General features: G+C 40.9%; 1 protein-coding gene across 1 annotated transcript in view; it reads left to right on the forward strand.

Moving 5' to 3' along the window:
• LOC122562839 (radial spoke head 14 homolog) overlaps window positions 1-12,638 on the forward strand; it is a 707,211-nt gene that overhangs the window by 13,286 nt on the left and 681,287 nt on the right. Inside the window, exon 2 of the mRNA XM_043716094.2 lies at window positions 7,969-8,071. Within this exon, the coding sequence (XP_043572029.2) occupies window positions 7,969-8,071 (103 nt within the window). The remainder of the gene's footprint in view (window positions 1-7,968; window positions 8,072-12,638) is intronic.

Raw genomic sequence — 12,638 nt, forward strand, 5'->3', positions numbered from 1 at the left:
TAAAGCATTCATTTTTGATGAGTGAAGTGAATGGGTCCAAGTCATGATCAATGTTGTCAGGGTGAATGAAGCTGCTCAACATTTTTCATGTGTAGTTACAGGGTGAAAGATTCATGACAATGACTAAAACACAACACAGTTATACAGTTATTCAGAAATTTGTTCTCAGCAATGTCTTTGATTACAGTGAAGCAGATGAAGTAAGTGAGATTTCATATAATAGAAGTGATAATGAGTGTACCAGTAGCAGTGGGGACATTTCGGGATTCTGTGATAGTTAAGGCTTTTTGCTGTATTGATGTTTTTTTTTTATCCAGAATGGTAAATATGAATTAGAAATGCCTATATGTCGAGAAATTTTTTTTCTGAGTATTTTCACAATTGTGATATGCCTTCTGGCCCAATATGGTCTGGCAAATATTTTTTAAGGATTCTTTTTTTCTTTCATGTAACGTGCATAGATCTGGCTTGTGGTGTCCATTTATCATTGTGATTATATTTTCTATGTTTATTTTGTTATCAAGGGTCAATTAGATCCATTAGTCGAAACTGCCAATTCCTTGCCACTGTATGGGTGCCTTTAATGACTTTGATCTGTCAATTAAATGTGGTGTGCTCCTGTGAGTTACATGATTAGTTACAATTTATGACATTGCTCGAAAGTGACACAACCAGAATAATTAAATGATTATTATTCAGTAATGAATGTGCTTAAAATTTCTGTTACTTAAATAGTGATGATAATTTGATCATCTTATAACTCAATACAGATTGTATGACTTTTAGCTTCATTGAACATATAAATTTGGAGAAAATTTCTATATGATGCTTGAAAGGAATAATCATTTAAATTAATTTTGCATATTATTTTCGACATTCAGTGTGAAAGTAATTTCCAGCTGCTCTTCCTCATTCCTGGAATGATGGCCTTGTAGAGTTATAAAGTTATACCTATCTTTCCACCTATCACATTTCCAACGCCCCTCCCCCAAGTCCCTCCTCCCTATCTTTTATCTTAGCCTGCTGGACCAACTTTCCTCATTCCTGAAGAAGGGCTAATGCCCGAAACGTCGATTCTCCTGTTCCCTAGATGCTGCCTGACCTGCTGCGCTTTTCCAGCAACACATTTCCATCTCTGATCTCCAGCATCTGCAGACCTCACTTTCTCCTATAAAGTTATACAGCAGGGAAACAAACTGTTTGGTCCAACACATCCATGTTGACCAAGTTTCCCAAATTAAACGAGTCCCACTCGTCTGCGTTTGGTCCATATCCCTTTAAACCTTTCCTATTCATATACCTGTCCAAATGTCTTTCAAATGTAATTATCCCTACATTTACCACTTCCTCTGGCAGTTCATTCCACATACGAACTACCCTTGGTATGAAAAGGTTGCCCCTCAAAGGGACCAAAACAAGGGACATAGTTTAAGAATATAAAAGGCCTCCTTTTTAAGGCAGAGTTGAGAAAAGGCTTATTTCCTCAAAGTGTGGAATTCTGTTCCCAGAAAATAGTGGAGGATTTATTTATTAATAAATTTATTCAAGACTAAGTTAGACAGATTTTTGATAGACAAAGGATTCAAGAGTTATGAAGTGCTGAAAGAAAACTGGAGCCAAGATCACAAAGATGATCTTATTGAATGATGGAGCAGACTTCAAGGGCTGAATGACCTACTCCTGCTCCTGAATCTTAAATTCCTACACACACTTGGTATATTTTTCTGAATATATAGTCTCAGCGAGGACCCTCAATGAGCGTTCATTCATTATTTTCCAATGGGCATTGTTAATGAGTGAGGCTTCCCACCTAGCATGGGGTGGCATGCTGGCTCAATAGTTAGCACTGCTGCCCCCATAACTCCAGGAACCCGTGTTCGATTCCAACCTTGGGCGACTGCGTGGAGTTTGTACATTCTCCCCTTGTCTGTGTGGGTTTCCTCCGGGTGCTTTGGTTTCCTCCTACAATCCAAAGATGTGCAGGTTAGGTGAATTGGCCATGCTAAATTGCCCATAGCGTTCAAGGATGTGTAGGTTTGGTGCATTAGTCAGGGGTAAATATAGGATAATAGGGTAGGGAAATGGGTGTGGGTGGGGTACTCTTTGGATGGTCGGTGTGGACTTGTTGGGCTGAAGTTTCCACACTGTAGGAATTCTATAATTCTATATTAACATTTGTTCAGTAAATTAAGTTCCCATATTGTGCATTGAGAATTGGTACTTCAAACCTGGATAGGTTTGAGAAAACTTTTTAATAATCCTTGTAGAGCAAAAAAGAAAGCTATTTAAGGAAACCAAGTTCGCACAATATTTCTCCCTCTTTATTCTTGGAAATGACATAAAATAGAACGGTGTTTAGAGAATTCAAATTATGTGGATGATAAATAATCAGGAACAAGAGCCATCATTTTCAGGATCAATTTTAGTTCATTAAACTACTAGGATGGATTGTTGTGGTTCTGTTCGCCGAGCTGGGAATTTGTGTTGCAGACGTTTCGTCCCCTGTCTAGGTGACATCCTCAGTGCTTGGGGGACCTCCTGTGAAGTGCTTCTGTGATGTTTGCTCCGGCATTTATAGTGGTTTGAATCTGCCGCTTCCGGTTGTCAGTTCCAGCTGTCAGTTGCAGTGTTCAGTATATTGGGTCCAGGTCGATCTGCTTATTGATTGAATCTGTGGATGAGTGCCATGCCTCTCGGAATGCCCTGGCTGTTCTCTGTTTGGCTTGTCCTATAATAGTAGTGTCCCAGTCGAATTCATGTTGCTTGTCATCTGCGTGTGTGGCTATTAAGGATAGCTGGTCGTGTCGTTTCATGGCTAGTTGGTGTTCATGGATGCGGATCGTTAGCTGTCTTCCTGTTTGTCCTATGTAGTGTTTTGTGCAGTCCTTGCATGGGATTTTGTACACTACATTGGTTTTGCTCATGCTGGGTATCGGGTCCTTCGTTCTGGTGAGTTGTTGTCTGAGAGTGGCTGTTGGTTTGTGTGCTGTTATGAGTCCTAGTGGTCGCAGTAATCTGGCTGTCAGTTCGGAAATGCTCTTGATGTATGGTAGTGTGGCTAGTCCTTTGGGTTGCGGCATGTCCTCATTCCGTTGTCTTTCCCTTAGGCATCTGTTGATGAAATTGCGCGGGTATCTGTTTTGGCGAATACATTGTATAGGTGTTCTTCTTCCTCTTTTTGCAGTTCTGGCGTACTGCAGTGCATTGTGGCCCTTTTGAAGAGTGTCTTGATGCAACTTCTTTTGTGTGTGTTGGGGTGGTTGCTTTCGTATTTTAGGACTTGGTCTGTGTGTGTGGCTTTCCTGTATACCTTTGTGGTGAATTCTCCATTCGGTGTTCTCTGTACCATCACGTCTAGGAATGGGAGTTGGTTGTCTTTTTCTTCCTCTCTAGTGAATCAGATTCCTGTGAGTGTGGCGTTGATGATCCGGTGTGTGTTCTCTATTTCTGTGTTTTTAATGATTACAAAGGTGTCATCCACATATCTGACCCAGAGTTTGGGTTGAATTTGCGGTAAGACTGTTTGTTCTAACCTTTGCATTACTGCTTCTGCTATGAGTCCAGAGATGGGTTAGCCATGGGTGTGCCGTTGATTTGTTCATATATTTGGTTGTTGAATGTGAAGTGTGTTGTGAGGCACAGGTCCAGTAGTTTGAGTATGCTGTCTTTGTTGATAGGTTCAACGTCCTGTTGTCTGTTCTGTCTGTCCAGCAAGTTGGTTATTGTTTCTCTAGCTAGGGTTTTGTCGATTGAGGTGAACAGTGCCGTTATATCGAATGAGACCATGGTTTCTTCCTTGTCTATGTGTATATTTCTGACGATGTCCAAGAATTCCTGTGTTGATTGTATAGAGTGTCTGGATCCGTTGATCAGGTGTTTCAGTTTCTGCTGTAGTTCTATAGCCAGTTTGTGTGCTGGTGTCCCTGGTAGTGATACTATGGGTCTGAGTGGGATGTCTGGTTTGTGCACTTTAGGTAGTCCATAGAATCTGGGGGTGTTGTTGCTGGGCCACAACACACTGCAATACACCAGAACTGCAAAAAGAGGAAGAAGAACACCTATACAATGTATTCGCCAAAAACGGACACCAACGCAATTTCATCAACAGATGCCTAAGGGAAAGACAACGGAATGAGGGCATGCCACAACCCAAAGGACTAGCCACACTTCCATACATCAAGAGCATTTCCGAACTGACAGCCAGACTACTGCGACCACTAGGACTCATAACAGCACACAAACCAACAGCCACTCTCAGACAACAACTCACCAGAACGAAGGACCCGATACCCAGCATGAGCAAAACCAATGTAGTGTACAAAATCCCATGCAAGGACTGCACAAAACACTACATAGGGCAAACAGGAAGACAGCTAACGATCCTTAGTAGCCACACACGCAGATGACAAGCAACATGAATTCGACTGGGACATCACTACTATTATAGGACAAGCCAAACAGAGAACATCCAGGGAATTCCTAGAGGCATGGCATTCATCCACAGATTCACACATCCACAATAAGCATATCGACCTGGACCCAATATACCGACCACTGCAACTGACAGCTGGAACTGACAACCGGAAGCGGCAGATTCAAACCACTATAAATGCCGGAGCAAACATCACAGAAGCACTTCACAGGAGGTTCCCAAGCACTGAGGATGTCACCTAGACAGGGGATGAAACGTTTGCAACACAAATTCCCAGTTCGGCGAACAGAACCACAACAACGAGCACCCGAGCTACAAATCTTCTCACAAACTTTGAACCAGGATGGATTATTAATGTATATTTAAAGTCATGTTACATTCTGTTAATTTAACACAGGCTTAATATTCCTTTTTGTACTTAATTTTCTGCTAATGATTGAAGTTAGAATAAAGAAAATATACTGTAAGTATTCATACCACCAGAAAAATCATGCAAGAAATCATTAAACAAATTATCATACAATGAAGGTATTTTGTAGTAAGTCTCTTAAGGATAAATTTCCACTATGGCTTTGATGCGAAGTATGACATAAAGAAAGAGTCTCAGACAAATTTGAGTTGCAGTCAGATTGGACGATAAGATTTGATTTATGCTAGATGTTCTTTAAATTCAGGAGATCAGCTGAGCACTTTGAAATAAATGGTGTAACGGTTTGGAAATGTAAGATTGACATTTCTCTGGGGGAATACAGCCTCTGTTGATGGAAAAAAAAGAGGAATTAAGATTGACAAGATGAGAATCTATCCCAGGAGGAGGCTTTGACCTTTTTTTCTTAATTAAAGGAATATGTTGACCCTACTTCCATTTTATGAACCAGCAGCTGCGCCTCAGCTCTGTGAAGAAAGCTCTTTAAGTAATGTACTAAGCTGACTTCCATTCTGTCTTCAGCTCTCGGGCAACATTTTCAGTTCCTTCAACCTCTTCACCACTGACTTTTGACAAGGTGCAGTGGAGAATTTGACTAACGGTTTTCTGTCCTCACTACCCTAACTACATTTTATCAGATTTCCAAATGCACAGTTTAGCAATCCCTCACAGTTCATAAACTTTTCCATACCCCCTCCCCCTCGAGCAGAATAGAGTTGCAATTTTCTGAAGTGCCTGACTTTCCAAAAGATAGTTTAAAGCTGGTACTTGTAACCATATTTGCTAATTTCCTACATTATGTAATTGGAAAGTTGGACCTGCTGGAAAAGCTCAGCAGGTCAGGCAGCATCGGAAGAGCAGGACTGTCAATGTTTCAGGCATAAGCCCTTCATCAGGATCCCTTCTTGGTGAAGGGCTTATGCCCGAAGCGTGACTCCCTTGCTCCTTGGATGCTGCCTGACCAGTTGTGCATTTCCAGCGCCACACTTTTCAACTTTGACTCTCCTGCATCTGCAGTCCTGCTTTCTCCGAATCGGAAAGATGTGCCATTCATGAATTTTCAATTTGATCGCAATTAATACAATTAAAATTCACCACTCACCATGGGCAGCATAGAGGCTGTGGGTGGCATGGAGGCTCAGTGCTGCCTCACAGCGCTAGGGATCCAGATTCAATTCCACCCTCATGTGACTCTGTGTGGAGTTTGCACATTCTCCCTGTGCCTGCATAGATCTCCTTCGATTTCCACCCACAGCCCAAAGATTCAAGGAGCTATGAACCTGCACTCCAAGGTCTCTTTGTTCAGCTATACTCCCTCGGACCTTACGTTTAAGTGTATAAGTCCTGCGAAGATTTGCTTTCCCAAAATGTAGCACCTTGCGTTTATCTGAATTAAACTCCATCTGCCACTTCTCAGCCCATTGGCCCATCTTGTCCAGATCCTTTTGTAATCTGAGGTAACCCTCTTCTCTGTCCACTACACCTCCAATTTTGGTGTCATCTGCAAACTTACTAACTGTACCTCTTATGCTCGCATCCAAATCATTTATGTAAATGACAAAAAGTAGAGGACCAAGCACCGATCCTTGTGGCACTCCACTGGTCACAAGCCTCCTGTCTGAAAAACAACCCTCCACCACCACCCTCTGTCTTCTACTTTGAGCCAGTTCTTTATCCAAATGGCTAGTTCTCCCTGTATTCCATGAGACCTAACCTTGCTAATCAGTCTCCCATGGGGAACCTTGTTGAATGCCTTACTGAAGTCCATATAGATCACATCTACTGCTCTGCCCTCATCAATCTTCTAGGTAGATAGGATAGTGAAGAAGGCATTTGGTATGCTTTCCTTTATTGGTCATAGTATCGAGTACAGGAGTTGGGAGGTCATGTTGTGGCTGTACAGGACATTGGTTAGGCCACTGTTGGAATATTGCATGCAATTCTGGTCTCCATCCTATCGAAAAGACGTTGTGAAACTTGAAAGGGTTCAGAAAAGATTTACAAGGATGTTGCCAGGGTTGAAGGATTTGAGCTATAGGGAGAGGTTGAACAGGCTGGGGCTGTTTCCTTGGAGCATTGGAGGCTGAGGGGTGACCTTATAGAGGTTTACAAAATTATGAGGGGCAAGGATAGGATAAATAGACAAAGTCTTTTCCCTGGGGTCAGGGAGTCCAGAACTAGAGGACATAGGTTTAGGGTGAGAGGGAAAAGATACAAAAGGGACCTAAGGGGCAACTTTTTCATCCAGAGGGTGGTACGTGTATGGAATGAGCTGCCAGAGGATGTGGTGGAGGCTGGTACAATTGCAACATTTAAGAGGCATTTGGATGGGTATATGAATAGGAAGGGTTTGGAGGGATATGGGCCGAGTGCTGGTAGGTGGGACTAGATTGGGTTGGGATATCTGGTCGGCATGGGAAAGGCAAGGTTACAGGGATAGGGTAGTGGGCTGGATCTGGGTAGAATGCTTTTCAGAGGATGGATGAGGACTTGATGGGCTGAATGGCCTGATTTGACATTGTAAGATTCCAAGATTCAATGGCACACTATTATTCAAGTTGACTGATCCTGGGATACAGTGCACAATCAATGTTGGAAGTCATTGATGCTCGCAAAGTCTGCATTATTTCATTTGCAATGAAGTGGTGGACATATTGCAATTCTGGGTTTCATTTTTATAAATACCTTACTCTACTCCAAGCATCTGTGTAAAATTCATTTAAGTCTGCTATCATTGATATGTATTAGAGATCCTGTTAATTTTTCCCAGCTTATCAGGGCTGCGATAATTATGACAATTTTATTTTTTCATTCCTGCTTTGAAATCATTTGCATTTTATTTAGGCAATGTGTGCAATCTATGTTACAGGCCACTGTATATTTTTTCAGCTAAGATATTAAGTGTGGACCACCTTAAATGAAGGCATAGCCTAAATACTGTACTGGTGAAACTAGTTTAGTTTGGGATTATGTTTGGTTTGGACTCATTGGACCGAAGTTTCTGTTTCCGTGGTGTATGACTCTGTAAATATGCTGTAATTTCATTTTATAGATTATAATATAGGAATTCAGCTGGAAAGTGACTGGTGAATTTTTTTGTTTCCTTCAGGCTGTTTGGGGAACTTAAAACTTCTTTTGAAGGATGAGGATGCTACTGTTCGTCGCAAGACCACTGAAATTTTCTATATTTTGGTTACACATAGTATTGGAAGGTAAGATAATCTCTTAAAGGAGCTGACAAACCACAACAGACTATTAATTAAATAATGCTTTGAAGAGATTTTATGAAAAAAGAGTCAGCATGTATAGGTTACCAGAGTCAATAGGCAAAAAACTACAAATGTCATCTCCATCCAGAAAAAAACAGTAGATGTTTTGGATGGAACACTTTTTTTTTTGGAATTTCAATATTCTGTGCAGAATATAAAAAGATTGAGAAATTTAAGGTGAATGTTCCAGCATTTAAGACCGAAGCAGCTGAAGGCACAGCCACCAACAATGGAGTAATTAAAATTCAGGATACCAAAGAGACCATAATTAGAGGAGTGCAAATATCCAGAATAATCATAGAAGAGATTACAAAATTCTAAAACAGGATTCTAAAACTAGAATGAGAATTTTAAAGTTGAATATGGGAGCCAATATAGTTTAGCAAGCCCAAGGAGATATCTGAGTGTGATTTGTTGGTGAGTTAGGATGTGGGCGGAAGAGTTATGGAAGACCTTAAATTTGCAGAGGGTAGAATGTGGGAGTACATGGAATAATAAAGTCTAGAGATTGGATCTGCATGGCTGAAGATTTCAGCAACAGGTCAATTGAAACAGAGTAAAGTCAAGTAATGTTGCTTAAGTGTAAATAGGCTGTCTTAGTGACTACACTGATTTGTGGTTGAAAACTCAATTAGGAGGTAAGAAAGCTCAAGTAGGAGGCATATTACTTGAGAAGATTATAAGAAATAAGATATATATGCATTTGGAAAGACAGGGTTTGATTAGGAGTAGTTAACATGGCTTTGTGCCTGTGAGATTATGCCTCCCAAATTTGTTAGAGTTCTTTGATGAAGTGACCGGGAAAGTTGATGAGGGCAAAGTGATAGATGTAATCTATATGGATTTCAGTAAGGCCTTTGATAAGGTTCCACATCGTAGGCTGCTCTGGAAGGTTACATCCTGTATGGAATGAGCTGCCAGAGGAAGTGGTGGAGGCTGGTATAATTGCAACATTAAAAAAGGGATTTGGATGGGTATATGAATAGGAAGGGTTTGGAGGGATTTGGGTTGGGTGCTGGCAGGTTGGACTAGATTGGGTTCGGATATCTGGTTGGCATGAATTAGTTGGACCGAAAGGTCTGTTTCCATGCTGTACATCTCTATGACTCTATCCCATGGAATCCAGGAGGGGCTGGCAAATTGGATACACAATTGACTTGACTGGAGGAAGCAGAGGGTAATAGTCTCTTATACAATGATTGGATAGAGGGGTGAAGAATAAGAAGTCAGCCATGCAATAGCCACTTGGGGACCTCATTCCTTCTCCAATGCAATAATACATGCAGCGAGGGAAAGTAGAGGGATGCAGCCAATTTGGCAGGTTTCACTGCATGAATAAAGATGGAATGCAAAGAAGCTGTCTCCTTTTGATGTTGATCCCTGTGCAGATTGGCAGGGTCAATGCCAAAGATGGGTCAAACTGTACGTATCTCTCTTAATACCATCTAAAAGCTGATTTTATCCACCCTCATTGGAGTCTTCAATTCCTCCTTGACCAAAATACTTGGACTTACCTTGATGTCCATCTAGCCATGTTTTTCTCTCCTGGGAACTGCACTTCATAGAGTAATCTTATTTCTCAGCTAGTTTAGCCACTAGCTACACTTGCATTTATGTAGCCCCTGTATGATCTCAGTATCAAAAGCACTTTACAACTGATGAAGTACTTTTAAAGTACTTAACTGTGTAATATAGGAAATATTAATAGATATACATAGGTTTTCCTGGTATTTGAAAAGTATAAGTTTCAGACCTGGAAAGTAACTCAAGGGTTACATAAGCATTCAATACCTTACTATGTCCTATTTGACACCTGAAGTTAAAAGTTGAGACAGACCTTACACTTAGGACTCAATTGGATGTAAAGATGTCAAATCCCTGGGAAATGGGAGGAAGTATGTGGTGGTGACGGGGGTAGGGGGGAGTTTTAACTCTTAAGAATAGTTGAGATAGTTGAATGGTTAAAATAATCAATTAGGTCTTGACTGCAACCTAACTCTAATTCATCTGTTTCCTGTTTAATGGAAGCATATTTGGGTGTGTGAGATATTGTGTTTTAGGTTATCTTTACTAACTCACTCAGCAGCTCCCCATATTCATTAATACTAGGTTCCTGTTCATTCATTCATAACCCTTTATTAACCCATTGTTTATTATAGCACGGTTTCATTCATTAATTTACAAAACCGTGTTTTGTAATATATTTTACGAACACAATATGGACTAAAATTAAAACATCCCTTGAACCTTAAATTCTTATTAGACCTACTTCTACATCATAGTCATGATTTGAAGGTGCTGGTGTTGGACTGGAGTGTAGAAAATTAAAAATCACACAGCTCCAGGTTATACTTCAACAGGTGTATTTGGAAGCACTAGCTTTCGGAGCTCTTTCATTAGGTGTTTGTGGAGTATAAGATATTAAGACACAGAATTTATAGCAATAGTTTACAGTGTGATGTAACTAAAATTATATATTAGAAAAGACCTGGATTGTTTGTTAAGTCTCTCATTTTTTAGAATGGGCATGTTGGTTTCAGTTCTTTCATACGTAAATTCCAGAACTTTTTATAAGTTACGTTCGCAAGTGAACTTTAGCAATAAGTGCCATATAGGTCCAGGTAATGTATTGAAGGTGTGAGGTGCCTGTGTGAGGCTGTCTGTGCCCCAATGTGCACCTTCAATGCATTATCTGGGCCAACATGGCACTGTAAACTTTTGCTATAAATTCTGCGTCCTCCGATCTTATACTCCACAACCACCTGATGAAGGAGCAGTGCTCCGAAATCTAGTGTTTCCAAATAAATCTGTTGGATAATAACCTGGTGTTATGTGATTTTTAAGCCTATTTCTACATCAAAAGTTACCTCGGAATAGGTGTCACTATCATAAACAATACCATCCCCATCAAATCTCTACGAAAGATTATAATATTAATCAGCCCTTACCAACCGTCTCTCAGACCTGAATAGATTACAGAGCACCAAACATTTTCCCCAATTAGTACATACTTGTTAAATACCTTTTATCTGGGCCGTTAGCCCTTTAAGAAGCTAACTGTCAAAACAGCGCTTATCTGAAATAGAATGAATGAATTAAATTCACACCGGTAAATAGTAAACAAATAGAGTCATAGAGATTTTCAGCATGGAAACAGACCCTTCGGTCTAACCTGTCCATGCCGACCAGATATCGCAACCCAATGTAGTCCTACCTGCCAGCACCCGGCCCATATCCCTCCAAACCCTTCTTATTCATATACCCATCCAAATGCCTTTTAAATGTTGCAATTGTACCAGCCTCCACCACTTCCTCTGGCAGCTATCAGCCATAACTGTAGATCCTTGGAAATGAAAAAATATTAATGCAACTGTCACATCGACAGCCACTGACATTGGATGGCCACCCACTTCTACATGTCGCAATACTTCTACATATAGGCCCAGTATTTTTCACAAACTTAAAAGACAAATGTGGGCGGCACGGTGGCACAGTGGTTAGCACTGCTGCTTCACAGTGCCAGAGACCCGGGTTCAATTCCTGCCTCAGGCGACTGACTGTGTGGAGTTTGCACATTCTCCCCGTGTCTGCGTGGGTTTCCTCTGGGTGCTCCGGTTTCCTCCCACAGTCCAAAGATGTGCAGGTTATGTGAATTGGCCATGCTAAATTGCCCGTAGTGTTACGTGCAGGGGTAAATGTAGGGGAATAGTCTGGGTGGGTGCGCTTCAGCGGGTCGGTGTGGACTTGTTCGGCCGAAGGGCCTGTTTCCACACTGTAAGTAATCTAATCTAATCAAAAGACTAAAGGACTAACACCCCTTAATTATGCAAACAGATCAGACAAACACTCTTAATCCTACCAGGCGTAGCAGCCACCACTTAGCACATAGGGTCATAGATTTCTTCAGCACGGAGACAGGTCCTTCAGCCCACACTGGACAGAAGCCACTCAAACCTTTATATACTATAGATAAAACAATGTTACACCATAGGAATGAAATGTTATGTAAGAACTGTTTATAAATAGGCTATTGTAACTGTATTTCAGAATCCTATTGCAACCTCAAACTTGTGCTACTGCAATTGCTGAATAAAAGAGAGAGTGTGTTTGTGTGTGGAAGCAGGAGAGAGTGTGTGCGCATGCGCATGTAAGATTGTGTGTGTGTGTGTGTGTGTGTGTGTGTGTGAGAGAGAGAGTCTGATAGAGTATATGCCTATGAGAGGGATACAGACAGACTCTAATTCTAAGTGATCAAAGACTTAACAGCAGTCCAGGTTTGTTCAATACATGACAGCAGTTGTATGACACTTAGATCTTTTACTATAAATTCTGTGTCCTATGATTCCACCCTACTAGTCACCTGATGAAGGAGCAGCATTCCGAAAGCTTGTATTTTCAAATAAACCTATTGGACTACAGTCTGGTGTTTTGTGATTTTTAACTGCATGCTAAACTTGGTTGGAATATATGTGGTATGTAGTTGTTTGTGCAATTTTCCTTTGGAGATGTT

The sequence above is a fragment of the Chiloscyllium plagiosum genome, unplaced genomic scaffold (genome assembly GCF_037043375.1).
Source record: "Chiloscyllium plagiosum isolate Xiang-an unplaced genomic scaffold, Cpla_swu_hap1 HiC_scaffold_24, whole genome shotgun sequence".
NCBI classification, from domain to species: domain Eukaryota; kingdom Metazoa; phylum Chordata; class Chondrichthyes; order Orectolobiformes; family Hemiscylliidae; genus Chiloscyllium; species Chiloscyllium plagiosum.